General features: G+C 51.5%; 6 protein-coding genes across 6 annotated transcripts; 4 read left to right on the top strand and 2 right to left on the bottom strand.

The window, feature by feature from the left end:
* Window positions 1-40: 40 nt before the first annotated feature.
* Window positions 41-823, top strand: HMPREF1541_10447 (uncharacterized protein; the record flags this gene model as incomplete). The annotated part of the gene is made up of 1 exon (XM_008715118.1): window positions 41-823. One exon carries the CDS (start codon window positions 41-43, stop codon window positions 821-823), a length of 783 nt encoding a protein of 260 aa, XP_008713340.1.
* Window positions 824-1,896: 1,073 nt separating this feature from the next.
* On the top strand, window positions 1,897-3,447 carry HMPREF1541_10446 (uncharacterized protein; the record flags this gene model as incomplete). The annotated part of the gene is made up of 2 exons (XM_008715117.1): window positions 1,897-2,143; window positions 2,303-3,447. 2 exons carry the CDS (start codon window positions 1,897-1,899, stop codon window positions 3,445-3,447), a joined length of 1,392 nt encoding a protein of 463 aa, XP_008713339.1.
* A 378-nt stretch (window positions 3,448-3,825) lies between these two features.
* Window positions 3,826-4,360, bottom strand: HMPREF1541_10445 (uncharacterized protein; the record flags this gene model as incomplete). The annotated part of the gene is made up of 3 exons (XM_008715116.1): window positions 3,826-3,968; window positions 4,040-4,154; window positions 4,223-4,360. Coding segments are annotated over 3 exons (396 nt in total), but the record flags the coding sequence as incomplete, so codon positions are not given.
* A 990-nt stretch (window positions 4,361-5,350) lies between these two features.
* HMPREF1541_10444 (uncharacterized protein) lies at window positions 5,351-5,575 on the bottom strand (the record flags this gene model as incomplete). Its single annotated transcript, XM_008715115.1, has 1 exon — window positions 5,351-5,575. A coding segment is annotated over one exon (225 nt), but the record flags the coding sequence as incomplete, so codon positions are not given.
* Window positions 5,576-7,408: 1,833 nt separating this feature from the next.
* On the top strand, window positions 7,409-8,730 carry HMPREF1541_10443 (uncharacterized protein; the record flags this gene model as incomplete). The annotated part of the gene is made up of 3 exons (XM_008715114.1): window positions 7,409-7,558; window positions 7,613-8,485; window positions 8,539-8,730. 3 exons carry the CDS (start codon window positions 7,409-7,411, stop codon window positions 8,728-8,730), a joined length of 1,215 nt encoding a protein of 404 aa, XP_008713336.1.
* Window positions 8,731-16,941: 8,211 nt separating this feature from the next.
* On the top strand, window positions 16,942-18,231 carry HMPREF1541_10442 (uncharacterized protein; the record flags this gene model as incomplete). Its single annotated transcript, XM_008715113.1, has 1 exon — window positions 16,942-18,231. One exon carries the CDS (start codon window positions 16,942-16,944, stop codon window positions 18,229-18,231), a length of 1,290 nt encoding a protein of 429 aa, XP_008713335.1.
* Between the last annotated feature and the right edge of the window lie 3,928 nt (window positions 18,232-22,159).

The raw sequence follows: 22,159 nt of genomic DNA, 5'->3' as shown, positions 1-22,159 counted from the left end.
GACTGCACCTGCAGACAACGCAAAAAATTCCCCAAGGGAAATGAAGAAACGAAATCTGGTCAATCAACGTAACTTTCGCTCGCGGCGAAAACAATATGTAGCCGAGTTGGAACAAAAATTGCAGCAGTACGAGCGGGAAGGGGTCGCTGCCACTCGAAGGGTTCAACATGCAGCCCGTCTTGTTCTCGCGGAAAATGCAGTGCTGCGACACTTGATACAGAGCGAGTTTGGCTTGGATTCTCAGGCACTCGACGACCAAATCTTCCGCGAGATGAGAAATCGGGTCGACTTAAATCTGCACAACCTCCCGAGCACCGACCGTCAGTCTACACGTTCCGAAGAACTACCCAGTCGAGGCACAACTGCTGACTACCAGCAAGTATCGACCGCGGCCACCACATCACCCCGTTTGCTCGAAACGGCTCTCCCAGCGATGAAGAGTGATCGTTCCCATACGCTAACGTCACAAGATTCCTCAACAATGAGCGACAGTCGGTATGGGGAACAGGCCGAAGTTGTTGATGCCACGCCTGTGGATGCGGCTAGGCTATCAGCCAATCTGGCGCTTTGGAATGACCATGAAGAAGCTGCACCTCTTAGCAACCAAGAGGAACCTGATGTAGTTGAGGCCGCACCAGGGTCGAAACACATGGCCACCACGACAAAAGACACGTTGTCCTGCGAAGACGCAGCTGCGATTCTTGGCGGATTCAGAGCTCAAGCAAGCCTCGAACTTCTTCGGGAAGAGCTGGGATGCACACCGGCAAGTGCTTGTAACATCTCCCACGGAGCACTGTTCGAGAAGATGGACAGTTCGATTTAACCGCTAGAAAAATAGTTTACAGAAGCCCGAAGAGTCTTGGGGGTTTCCGCACCAGCTACCATATTCGTGCCCGTTGGTGGCTGCCGGTGCTAGTCGTGCCATTCAACTGCAGGTCAAAACGATCATCTCGGAAAGGCGTGCTGGTTGAATCCGCGCGGCGCTCAGGTGGCCGCTTGTCAAGGTCGACTAAAGAGGCTACTTATGGTTGAAGTGAAGGGTGCATGCGATATAGAATGCAGCCGGGTGAGGTGAGCATGCCTAGAAGCGTGAAGTGCGAATCAGCTGAACGCTCAGTGACGGGCGACTTCCTACAGGATTGCGGACCTGAGGATGCAAATCCAGGTTGGATGGTGTGTCTCCTTGACGCGGGGCGCATTTCGTCGCAAGAGCGAACCTGAACCCAAATAGAACCGATATTTTCCACCAGTCGTCGCCGCTTTCGGATGAGTAGTTGACTATTGAGTTCTTTCTGACGCCGATGCTTCATTGTTCAACATCTTCCGCTCTTGTGGAGTAGAGCGCTCTCTACTAGAGTGGCTTTCTCCTCTGGCGCCTTTCCATTCTGCCGATTTATGAGCGTTGGAAAATCTCGATGACACTCACTCACCACTGGACGGGGCCTCGATCGAAATGAATCTGCGATAGGCGAAGACCAGCCAGGTTAGCGCGTCGAGGAAATCAGAGTGCCGGTTGGCCCAGTTTCGAGGACCAAACAGAATGCCCCGGTGACTAATCGCTCAGCTGTGTCACCTGCCATTGCCTTCTGAGGCCTTGGGAAGCTTGCCTCCATTCCATTATCGAATATGCAATTCCAAAGCCGAATACCCGGAGCCACATGACCTTTGTAGGATTAAGAGTCCTTTAAGTTCTAGACCTGTGTCGCTTTACTAATCCATCTGAGGGTGTCGACCAGTTTCAACTCGGCACTAATACGGACAGTTGGTGAACCATTTCGTCTCAGGCGTAAGTAAAAGAACAGACCAACAGCCGCAACGCCTCGAATCGAAGACCCTAGACATTGCTTCCAAGCCAACCACATCCCAATAGGTGCCACCCTGATGGCAGGACGCTCTATGTTTGAGAACTGTCTGGCTGCGGACGTTCTTGCCAGTTTGCGCGGCAGGGCAAGCGGCTGGAGTGAGGATGCTGCAGGACAGAGGCTGGCGCGGCTATCGATCAAAGTGGATTCGAGCAATCGAGCCAACCAGGGTGGATCTTCCTCGGATGAGTACTGGATTTCGGGGGATCACCTGGGCGGCAGTCTAGCTGTTGAGAGCGCACTCCCGATAACAATCACTCGTGCCCGAATCAGCCTGGAAGGTACGTTTGCATTGTCCCCAAACAAATTGAAGCTCAAATAGTGACAATCACTGCGGGTGTCTGCCGTATCCACACGAGGATCTATAATCAGGACGGTCAAATTCAGGCAGTTCCGAAATTGTTCGCCTACAAAGTATATGTTATGCTCTTCTTGGGTAGATTTCGGTAACAAAGAACAGTTCCTATCACAAGTACACCAACTGGACCCTCGCGACTTCTGCAGAGTTGTAATAGACGGGAGCGGCACAAAAGCTACGTCTGCGCACTTTGCTTTCTCAATTTCTCATGCCGCGTTGACGAAAGCACCTAACGTTCCTCAGCAATGCCTCCAACTTCCACCGTCCATGACAGTTGGGGCTATATTGCAAGACGAGAACAGTGGCCTTGACTACGCGCAACCCAAGATCATATATTCTCTGGTCGCCAATGTTGAGATCCGGTCTGGTAGTGGTCACCAAATGACGATTTACGGGAGCAAGGAGGTACCCATCTGGTTGTTCTCAGCTCCTAGCCCCCCGGTCGACACCAGAGACTTCCCTGCAGAGTTTGTCGAAGAGCTTTACCATCCATGCCGGCCGAATCGATTTCGCAAAGAGACATTCTTGGTAACAGTGTCTAGTGCGGAGCCGTCGCCCGTCCGGTTCGATAACAGAAGGACACGCGGCAACGTTACTTGCAAGGTAGTTGTCACTGTGGCAGACACACGGTTAGGGTCCGACGTAGACCGCTTATTGGAACTGTCTCCGAAAATCCGTCTCAGTGTCACTCCAGCGCTGCGGATCAAGACGTTCTACTCGATGTCACCTTTTAGTAGGATGCCTGGGCAGACCATGTTAACCACGACAGGACGCATCAGGCTACACGACGAGCTCCGCACACTCCCGTCTATCTCTTACTCCAACCTAGGGTGGCATAGCAATCAAGCCGACGTCGACGACCATGAAGCCCAGTCGCTGGGTTCCGCAGTGTTTGCTACCGTGTCGATGGTGCTTCCGATACCGCCGGGCCTACCGCCATCATTCTGCAGCGCTGTAGTGTCGCAACAGTACAGCCTCATCATGCAATGCAAAATCAAAGGGGTCCAAGTAGATACCTTTGGGCTCGAAGTGCCCCTGCAAATCTTCTACGACCGTTCGAAATCTGGCCAGAAGCTCGAAAATGGTATGTCTGGATCTCCGCTCGTTGCCGATTCCCTGGAGAGATCGATCTCTCAGCGATCTGCGGATCGACTTGAGGGTAACGGCGCAGTCAGCCCCACTCTGCAGCAGGACCATAGGCTGTCACCACCCGATTATGGCCTATGACACGTGGTCAAGTGCGAGCGACGAGCATGAACACTTCATGAGGATCACAGGTTATCTAAACCTATTCAACCAGTAGCTTCGCTACCTCGGGTATACTGTATGTTTAGTCTATCAAGACCAATGAAATCTTCGCTTCGGCTTTTTGGGAGCGCAATCCAGCAGTGCGAATGGTTGACCACGCCACATTGGCTGTTGTTTTCGTCCAAGGATGCTTCGCTGTGCTGGTGGCCGAGAACTTAGCAGAGAAAACACTACCAGAGCCTGTAGTGGTCAGGCGAAGCAGGCGTCGCCTTAACCTTTCGTTGACTCTCGCGTGCTCACTTCAAATTGTGACAAAAAGCGATGCGGATCTCCCCCACCCGATCGGTGCGCAGTGTGCTTATCAAACGCCTCGCCAGCAGTTGACCATCCGTTGAAACCCTCCGTAAGCACTAGACTCTGGATTTGTCCCTCGAGTTTATTCCTTTTGATCTCATCATTAAACAGCGCTGCGGCACGGGGCCCACGGCCGGTGGAATGTCCTACAAAAGTGTCTCAGTCCTCTTGGATTGTAGTACTGGCCAGAAACTGAGTTTGTGGGGTGCATCCTCACCACAATAGAATATGACGCGATCTATCTTGCCTCCAATACAGATGCGAATCAGCGTCGGTAAGCTTTGGAAAAGTGTTTGTATAGGCATATTGACAGAACCAGCGATACTTGAACCCTGCATCACGGTGAGTGCTGATACACCACATCACACGAGCTTGTTTTGCACGTGGCGTGTCCTCTCACCTGATGGTCTTCTCTGCGGACATCGACAAGAAGGAAGCCGGTTCCAGGTGTCTGACCGGCTTCGAGCAGATTCAGAATTTCGTGTCGCATAATAAATTTCGGGTTGCTGCAGCTAGCCTGCGGGACTATCACCTCCCAGGGGATCGATGAGCCATTACTCATCCTTGTTGATTGGACTTTGGTCGACAAGGACTTGCTAATATTGCGACGGTATAGCAGCGGGGTGAATGGCAACGGCACTGCACCTGGGACTGACAGAAAGTGTAACGCCCGACTTGAAACGCACTTGGCCATCTGGGAGGCAGCGATATGAATCAGATCGAAATGCAAGCAGCCTTCGACAGGTAGCCTCTCTGTACATAGTACATCCTAAGGCTTTAACCTCAAGGTTGACAGGGGTACGACTTCTGCCAATGAGAATCGTCGAGTGACAAACCGGCCAGCGTAGGCAAGTCACACTAACAAAACACCCGAGTGGTAGGTCTCCAATCATGTTGCTCGACACGCCTGTCGAGCGCCCTCCACCCTTGCACGTGGTAGTGCCTTGGATCTCATTTCGAGAGATGCTCGGCCTGTTTCTTTAGTATGAGGGAGCTGAGAAGTGTCAGGTTATGTGCAACGCCTCCAAAAGTAGACTTACTAACGCTTCAGAGGATAGTGAACCCCAATCCAAGGGCTCTGAGGCATGCCATGTTCATTTTACGCTAAGAGAAGGCGGGCTATTCAGAAGTGGATGCACCTAGCAGAGCGTTATTGGTGGGCGTTTTCAGCCCGAACAGATCAACTTTTATTGGAATCCTCACCATTCCGATTTCTCTCTACCATTTTGGTCCCAGTCAACGTGTTTGCGCTTCGACTTCAAACGCAATTTCCGCCGCTAAGGTGTCCGCGCGTTCCTCGGCTGCGTACTCGTTGTAGTCAACCTCGTCAGACTAGGGAGTCTTAGAAGCGGCACTACCAGCGCCGGCGGTTTCCCTGTGTCTTGTACTGAGCTCAGAGGAAGGTTTGGTACAGCATGATGCACACTCGCCGTCCGCTACATGTTCTTTATAACATTCAGATCTTTGTTGGTGTCGGAGATGAGAATATATGTAGAAGTATGCTTAGCATAGCCGAATTCGTCGTCAACGTGGACGGTAATCGCGCACCTTTGAACCCAGCAATGTGAAGGTAGTGTTTATAGTCCTCACCTTTGCTTACTCCAGTGACACATCTAACATAAAGTGATATGTCTTGCCTAAGAGCCGGGGTGAGATCCTTCTTTAAGAGGTTGTCGCTGATTGCCAGTCTGCCTCCTCTTTTGAACAGTCTGGCCATTTCGTTGAACGCCAGCTGCTTCTCGGCCTGTGGTATATATCATTCAAGTCCACGCCGATGGCTCTCCCTGTTGTGCCATTCTTCTTTTGAGGCTAGAAATACATCAAACCCAGCGCCACTGCCCGAATCGATGAGTTTCGCCCTAATGGAATGTCAGCATCCTCTCACCTGCACATTATCCCAAACTTGTTTCTTTTAGGCCTGCAATCACCAGCGGGTTGCCGCAGCTGAGACCTAGGTTGGCATGCTTGGGGATACTTTAGAGCTCTGCTTTAGAGTATCCGAAGGATTCTGCAACTGCCGGCGCATATTTATTGTCCGATTAACCTCTGGAGGCAGCACTATATAGCTCCTGAACTGCTCGATAAATCTCGGTGGGATTCATGGCGGACTAGTCTCCGAAATCGTCCGGGGTCTGTTGAGACGTTAGTAATGATTTTATTTGGCCAAACACTGGATCGCTACAAGCTTAGAGCAAGCTTCTTGCATTCATCATCCTGATAGTCTACGATTGAGATTCTAGGCGAGCTTTGGTGAGTGACATCCACAGTGACATATTGCCAAGACCTTTAGCGCCGTAAATCTTGCCGATGACATATCAACTGTGACGTCGGTGGCTACGCTTTCCTCGAAAGCGTCTAGGATATGCACCTGTGACATGTAGTGCTCATCAATGCTGGGTTCCCGAACTTTGCATCTTGTACTTGACTACAATCAGCAGCCATGGACGACCAAGCCGCTCCGCGCATTGGTAACCTGACCAAGACTCCAACGCATACTTTGATCCGCGTGCGAAACAACCAGCGTCGACATCGGCAAAGGCGACGGGAGTACATTGCATCCCTTGAACGGCAATTAAAAGCCGTGGAGGAGACAGCTAGACAGCTTAATATCGAAAACGAGGCTCTGCGAAAACAGCTTTCATCTCAAAGCCCCCCAGCATGGGAGACAAGTCTGTCCACAACTATGGCCATCTCTGATACGAACACAGCCACATACCATAAATCTACTGACGCTGGTCAATACCGAGAACCATGGTATAAGCCCTCACACTCCGAAGTGACAGCCTCCGGGTGTGCTGCACGGGTCACCATCGCGGAAATGCAACCAGGCTCGACACGACCACAAGTCCAGACTGAACTGAACGACGGCACCAGGAACAATGAGAAGTCAACTCCTCTACTATCTCCAATTGTGCCGCCGACATATGCAATTCCACCTTTAGCAATGCCAAGCACTTTTGCCTGCTGCTCAAACACATCGTCAGAACCGGGCCTTTTTGGCAAGGGTACAGACCGGCCTGGCAATCAAATCTCGCGTCTCTTGACCAGTTTCGACATCGCCACATCGTCCACGACGCCGTGCTCTCAAGCTTATCTCATCATCCAGTACCAGAATCGTCGCGGACTTTCCTTGGAGGTGATAGAGAGCTGGCTTTGGCCGGGTTTCATATACGGTGAAGAGACCGCCGTAAGTGGATGTCGCGTCGACAACCGGCTACTCTTGGCACTCTTAGTGTATGTCGCCGATTATGCAGATGCCGAGACTGGTGAGGGCGCCGATCTTTCCTAAGGGGCGTTTATCCAAACACGATAGACACCTGGTGTAGTCGATCGTATGTCAGGCTTTAATGCACCAGACAGCACCTGTATCAATGCCTGTAGACTCTCGTACTTTGCAATTTGCGGCATAACGGAAGGCGACCTCACCCCGCTCTCCAAAATTGGCAACTGTGTTGTGGGGCATCGAGCTCCCGACCAGCCTCTGGTGACATATCGTACCAACTTGGCTCTAACATATAATCTCATCACATAAAGCCTCATGGTAGTCTGCTGAGGCTACCTGTACGCAGATACTAAGTCTTCCCACATGGATGAAGAGAACCCTACTCGGTCACCTGGCCCTGGGCGCAACAGCCAGTCTACTCCTTCAACCGGTGATTGCCCCGAGGGAGGCTACGGCTGGGTATGCGTCGCCTGCGTATTCGCAATCAACAGCTTCACATGGGGTGTCGTAGCGGTAAGAGTTGGACACTTTTCACAATGTGCAAGCTGTTTGCTGATTTGGGGCCAGGCGTACGGAGTCTTCCTCTCCTACTACCTCTCACAAAACTATTTCCTCGAAGCCCAAGCACGAGACTATGCGTTCATTGGCGGACTGAATTTTGGCGTCGCAATGATTGCCGCTCCATTGGTGACTGTGGTGGCCAAATCCATGGGAACCAAACCACCCATGTATGCTGGGGCGCTGTTCTTGTTAGCAGGATTCGTCTCCGCATCTTTTTCGACCCGGATCTGGCATGTGTATCTCTCCCAGGGCGTTCTGGTCGGACTGGGAGTCGGTTTTGTCTACGTACCTAGCATTCCGATTATATCCCAATGGTTCGACAAAAGGAGGAGCCTCGCAAACGGAGTCAGCACTGCTGGATCTGGCATCGGTGGCCTCTTATTTTCTCTTGCTACTGGTGCCATGATCGAGAGCCTCGGTCTTCCGTGGGCACTCAGGGTCATTGGCTGTATCAGCTGCTGTACCAATCTGCTGGCTACGTTCTACATTAAAGACCGAAACGCCTTCATACGACCAAAGCAGCGACCCTTTGACCGCAATCTTGTGCGTCAACGGAGCGTCCTATGGCTCCTAGCGTGGGCGTTTGTGAGTATGTTGGGTTATATCACATTACTCTATTCTCTGTCCGACTTCTCGCTCTCCATTAATCTGGACCGAACTCAAGCCACGAATATCACGGCGTTGCTTAACCTGGGGACTGCCATTGGCAGACCCTGCATCGGTATCCTCAGCGACCGTCTGGGAAGATTCGAAGTGGCGAGTGGTCTCACCTTTCTCTGCGGCCTGTTCTGTCTTGCGCTCTGGGTCCCAGCGACATCCTATGCACTCATCATAATGTTTGCTCTTGTTAGTGGAGCAATCCTCGGTGTTTTCTGGGTAGTCAGTAACCAATATTGTTTGTGATCAAAGCCTTTACTAACAGCTGAGATCAGAGTATTGGGCCTCTGTGCGTCGAGGTCGCGGGTCTTGAGCAACTTCCCTCACTTTTGGCACTGTCTTGGTTATCCATCGTCCTGCCCACCACATGCAAGTCTATGATACCAAAGCCGAATAAGAACGTAACTAACAACGCTAGTCTCGGAGGTGATTGCGTTGAACCTGAGAAGGCCGGGCCACAAGCGTGAATATCTGTATACACAGGTATTCTGTGGGGTTTGTTACCTACTTGCCAGTGGGTGCTTGCTGGAGGTTAGGCGAACGGTGAATTCTTGCCGAACAGCTTCAGCACGATCTTAACAGCCCCAGGTAAGACATGTCCTAACGTCTGGACTGCACAAAACAGCTATACGATGCTCGGGATATATGAACGTTTTTGTTAGCGGCTATACAGTAGATATAGGATGTAGCTTACTTGGCTTGCGGCGGATGGAGATACGACATTCCAGTAAGGTTATTGGCCTCATGTTGGAGAAGATGATAAGGTATTGGGGCTTGAAGTCAATGGTTGGTGTTTTCATTCAGGTTAGCGATGTTGCTATTGAAGTGGCTTTGCGATAGTCAGCCCAGGTGCACCAGTTGCCCAGCAACGCTCACACTGTCATATTATTAACCTGGCCTGTAAAGCTTTCCTATTTGGTTGTGATATTAGCGCTTTTGAACAGACAGTTCAAGTCGAAGCGAGCGAACCTTTTGGATTTCCAGCGGTGACAGCTGCGCAGGTGTAGTGGCGGGGCGAGGGCCTATTAGCAAGCTTCGTAACCTTGTTATCTTATTAGTTCTTTAACGCTACGGCGTGAGGCAGCTCGTTGTGGGTACTTAGGCGTTGTTCGTCCTTCATTCAATTGGGAGTAAATCATGAATCCATTAAGGACTCGACTGTAGCGCCACCGGACATCACCAGTGCAACACTGGATACGATTCTACAGTATCTCTTCAATGTTGTGTACCACAAAGACGGGTGATCTTGCCACGACCACATGAAGGTGTGGGTTGTCTGCTCTTAGCGAACTGGGGGTCAAGATTGATATGTTCAAATGACAAACGAAGATAAGAAACGAGAGTCTTGGCCGTCAAATTCGACTCGTCAGACAATCGCGGGGCGCAAAGGACTGTGTTTGATGTGGTGCCATTTCCGGTCCCTTGCTATATTTAGTGACGATCTGCTTCGGGGTCGGAACAATTCTTGGTCAAAAGACCGGCCTTGGCACGTAGGGACCAACTTTCACATAGGGATGCACGTTAGCTCAATGGCAGATTTGCTCGAATCGGTGCAGTAGACAACAACGGGGTGGAATGCTGTGTCGCCCGTGGCTGAAGGCAATCACTGCCAGAGTACTGTCCTTCAATGGATGGCGGAGCCAGCGGAAAGAGGTAGCTCCGCAGATCCGGCTGCAGTAAATATGAGCTAGAGCATTCAGGGAATACGAAGGGAAGGCTGCGGTGCTGTTTTCGAGATATTATTAGACGGCCCGTGCGAGAGCAGTGCGAAGTATTCTGGATTTCACCATCGAAGGCCCAATGCATGATCACATTGGCAAATGGAACTCGGGCAAGGACTTTCCATCAATCGCGCGCATAGTGTGGCAGGGTTGTAGATCAGTGGCAATGGGAAGGCTTTTGTCGCAGACTCGTTGTAGACTCAAGGTCGACGACAGTCGCCTCTCGATTCGTAAATGCTGTCTCGCCTTTAAATTCGGCCGCCTCGTATATCTGTCGATTCAGGACTTGCCCACAGGTGATTGAGATGAGCAAGACGAAGCTAAGAGCGGATCATCTTCCTGCAGCCCTCTGTTCAGCGGCATGCAACAGTATGCGGCCACAAGGAGGCCAGGGCAGTGCAGACTTCGTCGCGCGTCGCATGGCGTCTCCAACTTTTGAGGCGCCTATCGGCAACACAAGAATGGCTGCAATAGATAAGTTATCAAAGCAACACACTGCGGTTGCATGATGAGTGCTCTTTTGGGGCGGCTGTTTGGGGTTCGCCGATAAGCGCCCAGCTGGTACTGTAGCCCCATGCGACCACGCTCTGCGCCTCCACCAGCGGCACCTCGAACCCAGTCCACTGCTTGCATGGCCAAGCATGCTGCAGGGTCTCTCTACTGCGCCTCTCTTGTCGGCAACGGCCTGTAGATATAGAATTGTAGAAGTGCAGGTGAAAATACAATATTTGGAGATGGCACACTGTAGGCTATGGAGGAGAACATCTGGCTACAACGTCTACTTTACACGACAGTCTGTCACCTTCTCAATGTCTCTTATCACAGAACCCTACTTGAACGTGGACGGAGGTATAAGATCGCACTCGGAAGACTACTGCATCATCGATGCAGACGTGGAAGAGCAGCGGAGAGCAGCCCTAGCACTACTCACCATGCGAGAATTCTCAAGCCGCACGCCCATTGACGGCCACAGCCATTCATTGGACCACTTTCTCTCAAATCCCACAAGCCTCTCGAGGCCATCCCGACCAAGTAGACACTATCTGCAGGTTCCCACGCCGCAGGACATACAGACAGTCCGCTCACCTCGCACACCGCACACCAGACAACACCCGCTCCGCGCTCACCCCACCCATTCTCCCTCGGCAAGCTCCACGGCGAGCTACAAAAACTACTACTCTTGCGGCTTCGACCCCAGCATCAGCACAGCATCCACCCAATCCTCAACATCCACAGCCTTCGACCACGACGCCGCACCTGCTGTCCCCAAGCCCAGCATCAGCGTCAGAGTCAACGACATCTCACTGCCCATAAACATGCGGGAAATCCTCACTGAGCTACGGTCTCTGCACCTCCAGCTCGAGAGCATCCACCAGACACTCCTGGGGTTGGGACTGACAGGGGAGCATACCTATGAGGAACCCTGGTCGATGGAGCCTCAGGCGATGAATAGAAGTCGCTCAGAAGACGGGATGGCGTGTCATTGGTGGCAGCCAAGGAGGCGGTGGAGAGAGGAGAGTTGGTTCTGAGATGCGTCGCAAAGAGGAGGGCAGTGAGTGTTGGTGGAGTACATCCGTATGGGCGGGCGAGAATGGCGACGCCGCACCTCGTAGATGAAGTTGAATGATACCTCTGAGGTTGCAACTCTTCCACGAGTACTGCTCTCGTAATAGCGATCGTTTGATCTTTGTTTGAATTCGGCACAGTCCTAAGCCCTAGGTGACAAAGCTGCATTGAGAGGTCCCGCGCCATGCTTCCTCACTCACATTTACAGCAGGGGCCCGCTCATCGCCTCACCCACTTCCGCCGCCACACTCGCCCTACCAATACCTGCAGCGGTCGACTAGAGTAGAACCAACGGGAAAAGGCATGCTGCGATCGTAGGGTTGATTGCTGAAGTCCTGTTGGTCTCATCCCGTGCTGCACTGTCACTGTTGACGTCGCCGTTTTATCAGTGGTGGGTTATTGACGCTCGCTAGGTGCACGGACCACAGTGACCACTTGTCTATTGTGGCCCGTGCACCCGATGTATGAACTTCGTGGGACAGACATTGCAAAATATATGACCAGTCGGCAAGAATGCAACGACCAGGTATTGCAACTCAGGGCAATTTCAAATTGAACTGGGAGCACTGCTTTTTGGCTCATGAGCGACGGCTACATCGCAAGATGCAATTTTCCGGCGTGGCGACCTTTTTCATATCAAACTCTATGCCAAAGCTGGTGTCGCAGTAGGAGATGACGGTTACAGTACAGAATATGGACGGGTGGCGATGTCGAGTTCGTGGGACCGCGTGGCGTGGTGACCAACACTTTGTCTCGGCGCCAGCTTCCGCCCCAGCTTCTACACACCTCCGACTGAATCCGCGTCCTGACAAGCACCGTGCGCCCGATACTCCAAAGATTGTTCCTCTCAACCAACACCATGTAAGCAATTATTGACACGTGTGACCGCCATACAACTGAGTGGCTCCCAGCCCCAGACCCCTGTAGCCCCATCACTTCATGGCGACCTCGGCAGGCGCGAGCGGCACTTGAGCCAGCTCTGCAGTGACACCATCGACAGGAAGGACCACCAACGTTGTACCATGAGAATATATGATGCGGGCTCAGCAGCTCTCACTTCTCGCACGCCACCACCCTCGATGTCCTTTCTCTGGAGCCCTGCAACACCTTCCCCGAAAACTGTCCGCACACACATCCCCCTGCCTCCCCTCCCCCCTCCCCCTTCGCATGTTATCTCCCCCTCCTCCGATGCCGCCTGTCACCGCCTCTCCTCCCGCACTGATAAGTAGAACTCCTCCCCACACCCCTCTCTTACCCCGGCTACTAAACCCTCAACCTCCACCAACACCACCAGCCCCGCCACCCTCCTCGTACCACACTTCACCACTGTTGAGTGCCTCTGCCGCGAAGGAAAGCTTGGCAAAGCCACGCACATGGGCCAAAGTTCCTGGGGGTTTACTATTTACTGTCGTTTCTCGTGCGGAGGGAAGAACTGCGGCGGAATATTCGGCATGGAAGGGGTATGAGGTGATTCACTGCTTTGGTGAGTTGAGTTGAGGATGGAGTTTGCGGAGGAGATGAGGATGTTGGTAGGTTGTGGGGTGGGTGGTGTGATCAGGCGGGATTCAATGGCGGGAGGTGCTGACGCCATTGGGGGCCGAGAGTGTATAGGAGGGATGGGGAAGGATTGGTACCATTATTGGCGCCGGGGGGGGGGGGGATTTTAATGGCTTGGTGAGGATGTTGTCGGAGGGGTTTGGAAAGAGGGCGGTGTCGCCGTTCGGCGGAGTAGGTGGAGCGGGGGGGTGGAGATGACTTGTGACATGGTACGGGGATAGTATGTTGCATGATGCGGAGAGGTATTGTGATAGGGTTCTGGTGGCGTTGTTGGAGAGTTGGTTGTGGGAAACCGCGATGCTACAGTAACAGGATTGACACGAAAGGGTTTACGCGGCACTGGCCGATATTCGAGCTCCCTCTAACTGTCCGCCGCGGTCAAGGAATTGACTAGGTCAAATGATTGTGTGTACAGTGTGAATCCGACCAGCGAGACCGACTTGCTGAGAGCCTCTTCCAGACTAGGTCACTAAGAAGTGCTACAGTAAAGGTGTTAACCTCATGAATGATTTGGTGATCTGAGACCTATTGTGTCGAACCCAACAGGTCGTGCTCGCACTTGTGGTGACTGCGAGGTAGAGAGTGCAAGACTGCCCGGGATCGCTCTGACCCCGAACAAACCATTAGACGCTGTGGACAAAGTCGTTCAGCCAATCACAGACCTAGTTAACAAACACCGCAAAGCGACCGCCTCTATACACCAAGCAAAACGATGAGTGTAGCTGCACAGCCACTATCTCGCAGAATGATGGCTGCTAGCACCTGTCTCGGGTTCACAACACCTGACAAAATAGTGGTTGTGACTGCACAGCCACAGCCTGTACACCTCACACAATGATGCGACTAGCACGTCGTCCAGGCTCACGGCACCTTGTGAAATCGCGTATTGTGAAACAGAAGCATGCTTGCAGATTGGTCGATGAAATCATCCACGCATTGTCGTGGCGTGTTCAGGGTCAGAGCGATGCCATTCGAAACACCAGCATCCTCTACCTGAAGAGCTTACATACTCGAGTCCGCGGAAAAAGCTTGAATAACTTCACATGATCGTAGCAGACACAATGGAGACCTTGGCCCGATGTTCAACCTGCCCTGAGTATCGCTACCGTGGTAACCAGTATCGGATGCCTAAAATATGGCGGAGTCGTCGTCGAATCAATTAAGGACACTTGTTCCGCACCCCAGTACAACGGATTCACTGATACCATCTTCACTTTCTATATTGGAGTGTTTCGGGAACGTTTCGCAATCCATTCAGACGTTGTCTCTCCTTGCTCAAACGTACTTCACCAGCTCATTGACTGGCTGTTCAGACAAGGTATCGAAAAATGGCTGAGCTTCAAGACTTAGACCGCTGACAACAAGCTTGTTGCATCCAGCTACTCTATGGCCCTAGTAATGTCGACCTTGTCAGGCCGAACGACTCTCCATTGAAACTTCTTTGATTTCTCATGTTGCGACTCACGGGAAACCGTGTCAAGATGCCGATGGCAGCATTCCTCATTACCATATTGGGTATTCATGCCGCCTTTCTAGGATCCTTTGAGGCCTGACGAGCCGAGTCAGCTTACTGACATGAGACGGTCGTCTCGCCCTCGGGTCCTTTTCAGCGAGTAGGTGCGATTCCGATGGTGTGAGTGAGAGTTTCTGTGTGAAAAGTTGGGTGAAAACTTTGAACCGGTAAAAACCTTGCATCGGTGTTACTGAAGCTGTGGCCTGTCATATGTGAAGTATGCCGCAGAGGTCTGAAGCGACTCATCATTCCTCAGACAGTGGTTAATATCAAGTTGTCTCTCCAGATAAGTTTTGGGAAGGATTCTGCCACACCATCTCCCCTATGGGCGAAATCCTCTCATGGAACCGTCCACAGCCTGCCCCGGAGCTGCAAAGGTGCGGGACAGTTGATGCAAGAGAGTCAGCACTAGAGGGAGTAAAAGAGCCAAAAGATGCTCTAGGATGGGAGAAAAGAATAGATGACTTAGCATTTCGCAGCAAGGCCATAATACCTACAAGTACCTTTTAGAATGTACACTGTAGACTCTACGCCAGTCAAGTGATTATCAGTTATCATGGGGGAACTGTATCAGTAAGAAATATTAGAGCAGACGTAGGTGCTACGCAGTGGCTTGGATAAATGTCTGATTTGACCTTGTAGCAGCTGCTTTCGTACCGCCGCAGCGACAATAACTCGAGCAAGTCGGCCACTGCCATCGCTGTCGACTGCGTAAGAGCATCAGCTAATACCTCAAACGTCGCATACACGTCCCGATAACGAGATTGAGCCTGGGTGGGACGCAACGGCTGCAGCCGCTGCCGCTGTTGCTAGTACACCGCAGGATACTGGTCGAGGCGACAGGGTCCCCCGTGAGATATACGCTCCCTTCTGGATGAGCGCGAGTGGGTGTGACTGCAAAAAAAACGGCCACCTGAGTAGTGTGAGCAATATATTGGCTGATAGGGATGTGAGTGGCCTTCAGTAGCAAGTCCTGTGCCGCATCTGTCCATAGTTTGTCCAATATGGTGGCTAGACTGGTCCTGGCGGACTGCTCGAGAATATGGCTGGTAGTCTAACTTGGGATTTTTCGGTGTTGTCGAGCATCAAGAGCCGCCGCTGCTTTAGTTGGCGATACGTCCTCTATTTGGCAAGCAGCAAAGGAAAAAGAAGACTCCTTGAGTCAATTAGCAGTCAGACTGTATGTAGGAGATGGAACAAGGTGCGCAAGAAATCGCGTCTGCAGGCCTCGAGGAGTATTGTACCTTTCAGCAACTGTGAACAAGTACGCTGAGTAGTGCTGGGTTGTGTTCGCACTCAGGACGATACTGCCAGATCAGATATATTTGACTCGGATCATGCGTTCTATTAGGCAACGTGAAAATTTTCAAGCGTCTTACTCGCGTCTCCAGCCACGAGAAATTTATCTACAAATTATCGAGCATAGGTTTTCTGAAGGCTTGTTGAAGACTCGCTGAATAACAAGCGCACGTTGGAATGGGTGGTGGGGTGGTTATTTAGCGACGTCATCGGACGAGACTGGTCCTGAGCATTGAGTATCTCAGTGTAATTCTACGCAGTCTCCATGAACCTTGCGGGGAGATTGAAGGTGGAGGAGGGTCCTGAAAGTCATGAGCACGGCAGCGTTTTTCTCGCACATCGTCGACGGAGTGCATAAACCGGTCACATGAGCTCGATTAGCTACTCACAATTGCCCAGAACGAAGAGTGAAAATCGAGGCGTTTGGGCTGCTATGCGGAAGGCGCTGGAGCCCGACATCTTCGCCAAGACTGCTGCTGCCTGGTCCATCACAGGCGCCGGCAGCTGCGCCCCCGCAGTCTTGGCGTCAGTACGCGTTTCACGGCAGCCCAGCGTCACTCTTATCCAGTCCATTTTCCTGCATGAATCTCCTTTGTTACAATTGACGCGTTGTTGCGGACATTTCTACGAAGAAGCTACACGAACGCTTCATGTCGAGAATGTGATAATCGCTAGATATGGGAGTATGCTCCTCATTGCCGCCTTGTTTTCGTGGCTAACAGATAGCACAGACCTGCAATCCCACCAACTGCCTCATTACTCATGACTTCCATGATTGTCACAATCGTACGATAGCAGCGTTCCAATGCGCGTGTTGCCCGAACGGCGAATCTCAGCATCGTGGCCAAGTTACGCAGGACCCGCGGGACGATCCTGTTGCTCCGGTGCGGGTGCCCAGAGCTTGCTCGACCTCCACGAAAGAGTTGCGTGGTTGCAAAAGGAAGCGAGGAAGCGAATTTTCCCAGGACACTCATATCGCGGAGTGGTTGCATTGTCTTCCGGAAGGTGCAGACGACTTCGATATGAGTCAACCTGCCGCAAAGAGGCACCGATCACAATCAAGGGATAGTATAACTACCAGAACATCAGAAGGAGGAACGGAGAGCGCTATATCACGGGAAACGAAATATTCAATTTATCAAGATGGAAGATATCCCGCACTACTTGAGAGCCAGGGGAGCTACATGCGCGAATCACCTTCTGGGTTGCTTCCAGAGGAGCTCGCGTACTGCGATACTCTGTTCACGGATCCTGTGACCCTACCAGCAGAGCCCCTGTTCGAAGCAAGTCGATTCCGAGGATTTCTTGGTCTCTTAGAGAACAAGTCGGAGCTACGTATTTGCGTCGATCTTCACCCCCGGCTGGTCCCTTCGGCAGAACTCCTGTCCTTGAGCGACCATGGAAAGTTTGGTGAGATAATCGAAGGATACAATGATCGATGGAACAAAGCGATCTTATTCTATAAGAAGCTCCCGCAGCCCGATCGAACGGTGGCATTTCGTGAGTCTGCACTTACGCCCGAGCAGCGGCACAGGCTTGGAATTCTGCCTGAAGTGGAGTCCTATTTCTCTGTTCGAGAAGGGATGTGCTTTCCATTCCTCACCTGCGAGGTCAAGTGTGGGAAGCAAGCACTTGATATCGCTGACCGGCCTAATGCAAACAGTATGACCATCGCGACACGAGCCATGGTCGAGCTATACCGTTTGACGGGACGAGTAGGCAATGCTCACCGCCGAGCAGCCTGCTTTTCTATTTCTCATGACGATAAGTGTGTCCGGATCTACGCACATTATGCGGAAATAGATGGAGGCGAACCGCAGTACTATCGCCACCTTTTGCGCTCCTTTGACTGCCGTGACAAGAACGGGCATGATCGATGGACTACGTGGACTTTTGTCATCAACGTCATCAGCAAATTTGCTCCCCGTCGCTTGTCTGCGATTCGTTGCGCCATTGACGAGATTCCGACATCTTCGGCGCAATCCATGGATTCCACCGTGACAGCAGGTGATGCTGCCAGGGACAGCAGTTCTCAAGAGATTCCATGCACACCGTCCACTTCTCAGCAAGATGATGTCTTTATCAAACCATCTTCGTCTCGTGGGCGGACCACCGTGAAGCAACAAATCCAGCAGTTGCAAGATGCTGGTGAAGCACGCGAGCGACGCCTCATGGAGCAGCTTGAACTGCAGTACAAAGGGCAAATCGCACAACAGGAGCAACGCCATAAGGAGCAGATTGCTCAACAAGAGCAACGATACAAGGAGCAGATCGACCTGCTCAAATCACTTATGCCCGGACGCAGACCTTAGCAGTAATACAAATCTGAGGAGAGGTCACTAGCTACTTTGGTGGCAACTCATTTATGCTACACTGTGGCCGATCCACCCGTCGAACTGCAGGCACACACGTACTGCAGCCTACCCAGGAGGTGGGGTTTTCCGGCTTCTCACGACAGGTTCTGCCAGCGCAGCTGGCTAATTGGCAAATGAGTGCATTCAAAGGCTGTGGAGCGAGAGGGACAATTGATTATGATGATGGCGACGACGATGATGACGATAAGATGATGACGAATAGCATCAACAGTCGCATGATTGGCGGAGCTCAGGAGAGAATGTGCTACTGGCTTGCTTTTGATGTCAACAAGGCTGGGATACACTGCAGCCTGTCAGCATTGGCCTCGATGAGTTCTTGCGTCATGGGCTGACTCAGAGACCTTTCGTACACAACAGCAGGGAAAACAACCCATGACTAGTTTAGTGGTGAGCTCGCCGACTCCCGGAGGTTCGAGACCATGCGCCTGGTTCTTATCGATGAGTGCAGAGCAATTTTCTTCCTCAACGACACTTTCTTTGCATGTTGTCTCAGAGGCCATGTTCCGACAGCGCATCGTCCTGACTCTACACTTCTCCTCACCAGCACCCCGATCTTCCTACTCCTCCTCGACCATTACTTATCAAGAACTGTCCAGCCAACTAGAGGCCCAGATAGGGCATAGCATGCCCATTTCAATCCGTCCCAGATACCGCTCATCGCAGCTTCTCTGGCCACATGCTCTGAATATTCCTCCGGGAATTTCAGCCAATGAACCAATTGATACCCTGTTGTTCGAAGTGTGGTCGTATCAGCCTCCATAAAGCGAACCAAGACCTCCAGACGACGGAGAAGGGTTTGAATCCTTGGGTCCGGATTATGATGAGCCTCGTAGTCCATGATCAGGTGAAACTGGTCGAACTTTTCACCCGGTGTCTTTTTGTCCCAGTTAAGTCGCAGATCCAGGATTTCCGAACGGCAGGAAAGCTTCGGTACTATCAGACGAATAGAGGGCTGTAGTTCAACCTTGATCTCATCCATAAGAGAGTCTCGATTCTCAACGACTTGAGCATCCTTCCACTGGGGCATATGCGAGACAAAAAAATCTAGCTTGGAGAAATCCATTCTGTGGGACAATGGGGCCTGCTCATGCTATTTAGACAACAGTGAACCACTGAGCGAACTTGCTAATATATAAGTTCTCTGTGCTTGGAACTAAGCCAGACGTTGACCAGGATGTTTGATGATTATGAGATGCACACACCGGCTAAAAGCAGTTACTTGCTAGTTCCTACGTGCCGGTCACACTCGTTTTCACTCTTCTATGTAACCTGGTAACAGATGTTGTCACACAATGCTGTACTCTGCAGGAATCGAGGAGGTTGCTACGGGGTTCAAAGCTAGGATCGCACAACCACGCGACCTGCAGCAAATTATGGACACCTCGACCAAAGCCAAGTCCGTCTCGCCAGAAGTCTCGATCATGCTTGCTTAGCTGCAACCCACACGCCTACATAACAAAGCCTTCGAGCGCAAGAAGCAGCCTCTCACATATCGTGCTATATCTTGCTCGCAATCACAGTTCGTGTGGTAAAGTCCACAGCCAACGGAGGAGACGGCAGAAAGAGACAGGGAATGGGAGCATGGGTACCATTGCGGGGGGTTCCCATCCTTCAAGTACTTGGGTCCGCTCGAGTACGCTTAAAAGTTCCGGAGGAATATGCAAATCACACTAGCCGCAAAGATTGATATGTAAAGCTGCTTGGAATGGGCATGCCTTGCTCTATCCAGACCGGTACTTGGGTGAGGCCAGGGTCATCGATCTACATGTTCTTCAAACAAGCACTCGCCACAACGAACATGTCCACAATCACAGCCCTCTCGGTTGATTGGAGTCTTCAATTTGCAGTGGCAGCACCAAAGCCGCTTCCGTTGTCTGATTTCTCTGTGGATGTACTTCTGCGTTGATTTGTGAGAATGCTTCGCTTCCTGAACAATGGCTCTCACTTCAAAATGTTGTTGCTGGGCTCCGGTCTCGGGTTTGCGCAGGTTGGCTTCGCTCTTCCTCTTGGTAGGCAACTTTGTTGGAGGATGGAGAGACATTTCTCATTCGACCAAGAATCTAGACTGTTGACACGTCCAGAACGCTGAGAGCAGCGCTCACAATCCAGATAAGGTATGTAGAGCTTTCCTACTGAGAGCACTTCGTCTTTGTGGCCTTTCATGCGCCGATGCTGTCCACAGGATGCTCTGACTTCACGTTGTGGGTTGATCTTCTTAAGCCCTTCTGGCATGTGTTGCGATCGGATAGATGAGACCGTGTCCCTCCAGGCACAAGTTTCGCAAAAGTAGTAGTCGAGGTGGACGCTGCACATAGTACGAGCTATCAGAGGAAGTCTGACATCTACCCAATCCCTTATACCTTTGCCTCGTCCGTGGGCTCTGTCCCTGTTGGAGTGGGTAAGTATGTTGTTATGAGTATATGACCTGACGCAAGACTGGGCTGCTCGTGCTATTTAGACAAACCACCTGAGTGACCCTACTAATATATAAGTTCTCTGTGCTTGGAACTAAGCAAGAAGTTTACCAGGTTGTTTGACAACGCTAAAAGCAGTTAATTGCTAGTAGTCCCTACGTTCGCTTGCCATGTAACCTGGTAACAGGCGTTTCTACACAATGCCGCACTCTACGAAGATGTATCTGCCAGTCGCTCATTCACACAGCAAGGGATAGAGAGTACGGGAAATATACCGCGGTTAATCACTTTATGCCCGATTTTGGAATCTCCGGCCCGAAATATTGGACAATAATTGGGGGAAGCAGAACGTGACTACTCCATTCACACGTGACAGGTCTGCTCTAGGCTAGTAACTTGGGATCCAGGAGCTGATAAAGAAGATATTGGAGCTAGCAGGGATGGTGCCGCATTCTGAAAAATGCGGCACCATCCCTGCTAGCGCAATCGCAAAACACCCATTCAAGCTTCGATCCACAGCAACTCTGGGCTGCGTTGGGGGAGGATGGAAATCCTGTTCTATCTCTGCCCCAAGCGATACGCATGAGTGGCATGCAATGCAGAAGGGCAATAATCTTTCCTGTCGTGATGGTTAGGGATATAGCACTTAAAAGACTAGAGTAGACGGAGGAGGAGGAAGCGGTCAAGGCGACGGGGTTGACGACAACCGCATCAGAGGGGGCTGTCTTTGTCGGAGCTTGGCTGTCAAGAGTGACTATCTTGGTCCTCTGTAGACGAATGACAGGCTTTGTTTCCCACACTCTCGCCATGCAAGTCAATATAGGAGTCTCCTTCCAAGTATCACGGGAGAACCTGAAATGTCTCAAGTACTCGAGTTCGTTCAGTTCTCGTTTTCAGACTTTTCTTCACTTTCTCATGGATGACAGAGTTGATCAGTCCAACATAGTAAGACCGCCTGTCCCACAGCCAAACTTCGCATTTAACCACGGCTCGTACAGAGTATCACCGGTCAACTGCTCGCAATTCTTCTTCCTTTCATATGGACAGGGAAGCTTCCATCAGACTCGCAAGATCCGAGTTGGAATTTTCGCCACGTGACGCCACAGATTGTTAATCGACTGCTGGTACAGTTGGGAGCTAGGCCAGGAACCTACTCCGAGGAAGAGGCTGAAGATTTCATTCACAAGCTCAAGATCGCTTTTCACCAGCCCTTCGCTGTCGATTGGGAAAACCCCAGGGACACGTCTGAAATACTTCTACGTATTGGCCTCTACCTTGTTGCGCTGGGCCACGATACTTCCAACAGAACGACCCGGAGCAACTTGGAGCTTCCCTATCGCGAAATATGCCAGCGCCTTTGTCTTAGTATGACTGAACTTGGACCGGTCTTCAAGGGATGCTGCGATATACTCGGTATTGCGATCAGTTCTCCCTTCCTAAGACAAATCGGC

Source organism: Cyphellophora europaea, assembly GCF_000365145.1.
Source record: "Cyphellophora europaea CBS 101466 unplaced genomic scaffold supercont1.12, whole genome shotgun sequence".
NCBI classification, from domain to species: domain Eukaryota; kingdom Fungi; phylum Ascomycota; class Eurotiomycetes; order Chaetothyriales; family Cyphellophoraceae; genus Cyphellophora; species Cyphellophora europaea.
The sequence above is the reverse complement of the archived record's forward strand: the minus strand, read 5'-3'. Positions and strand labels throughout refer to the sequence as shown.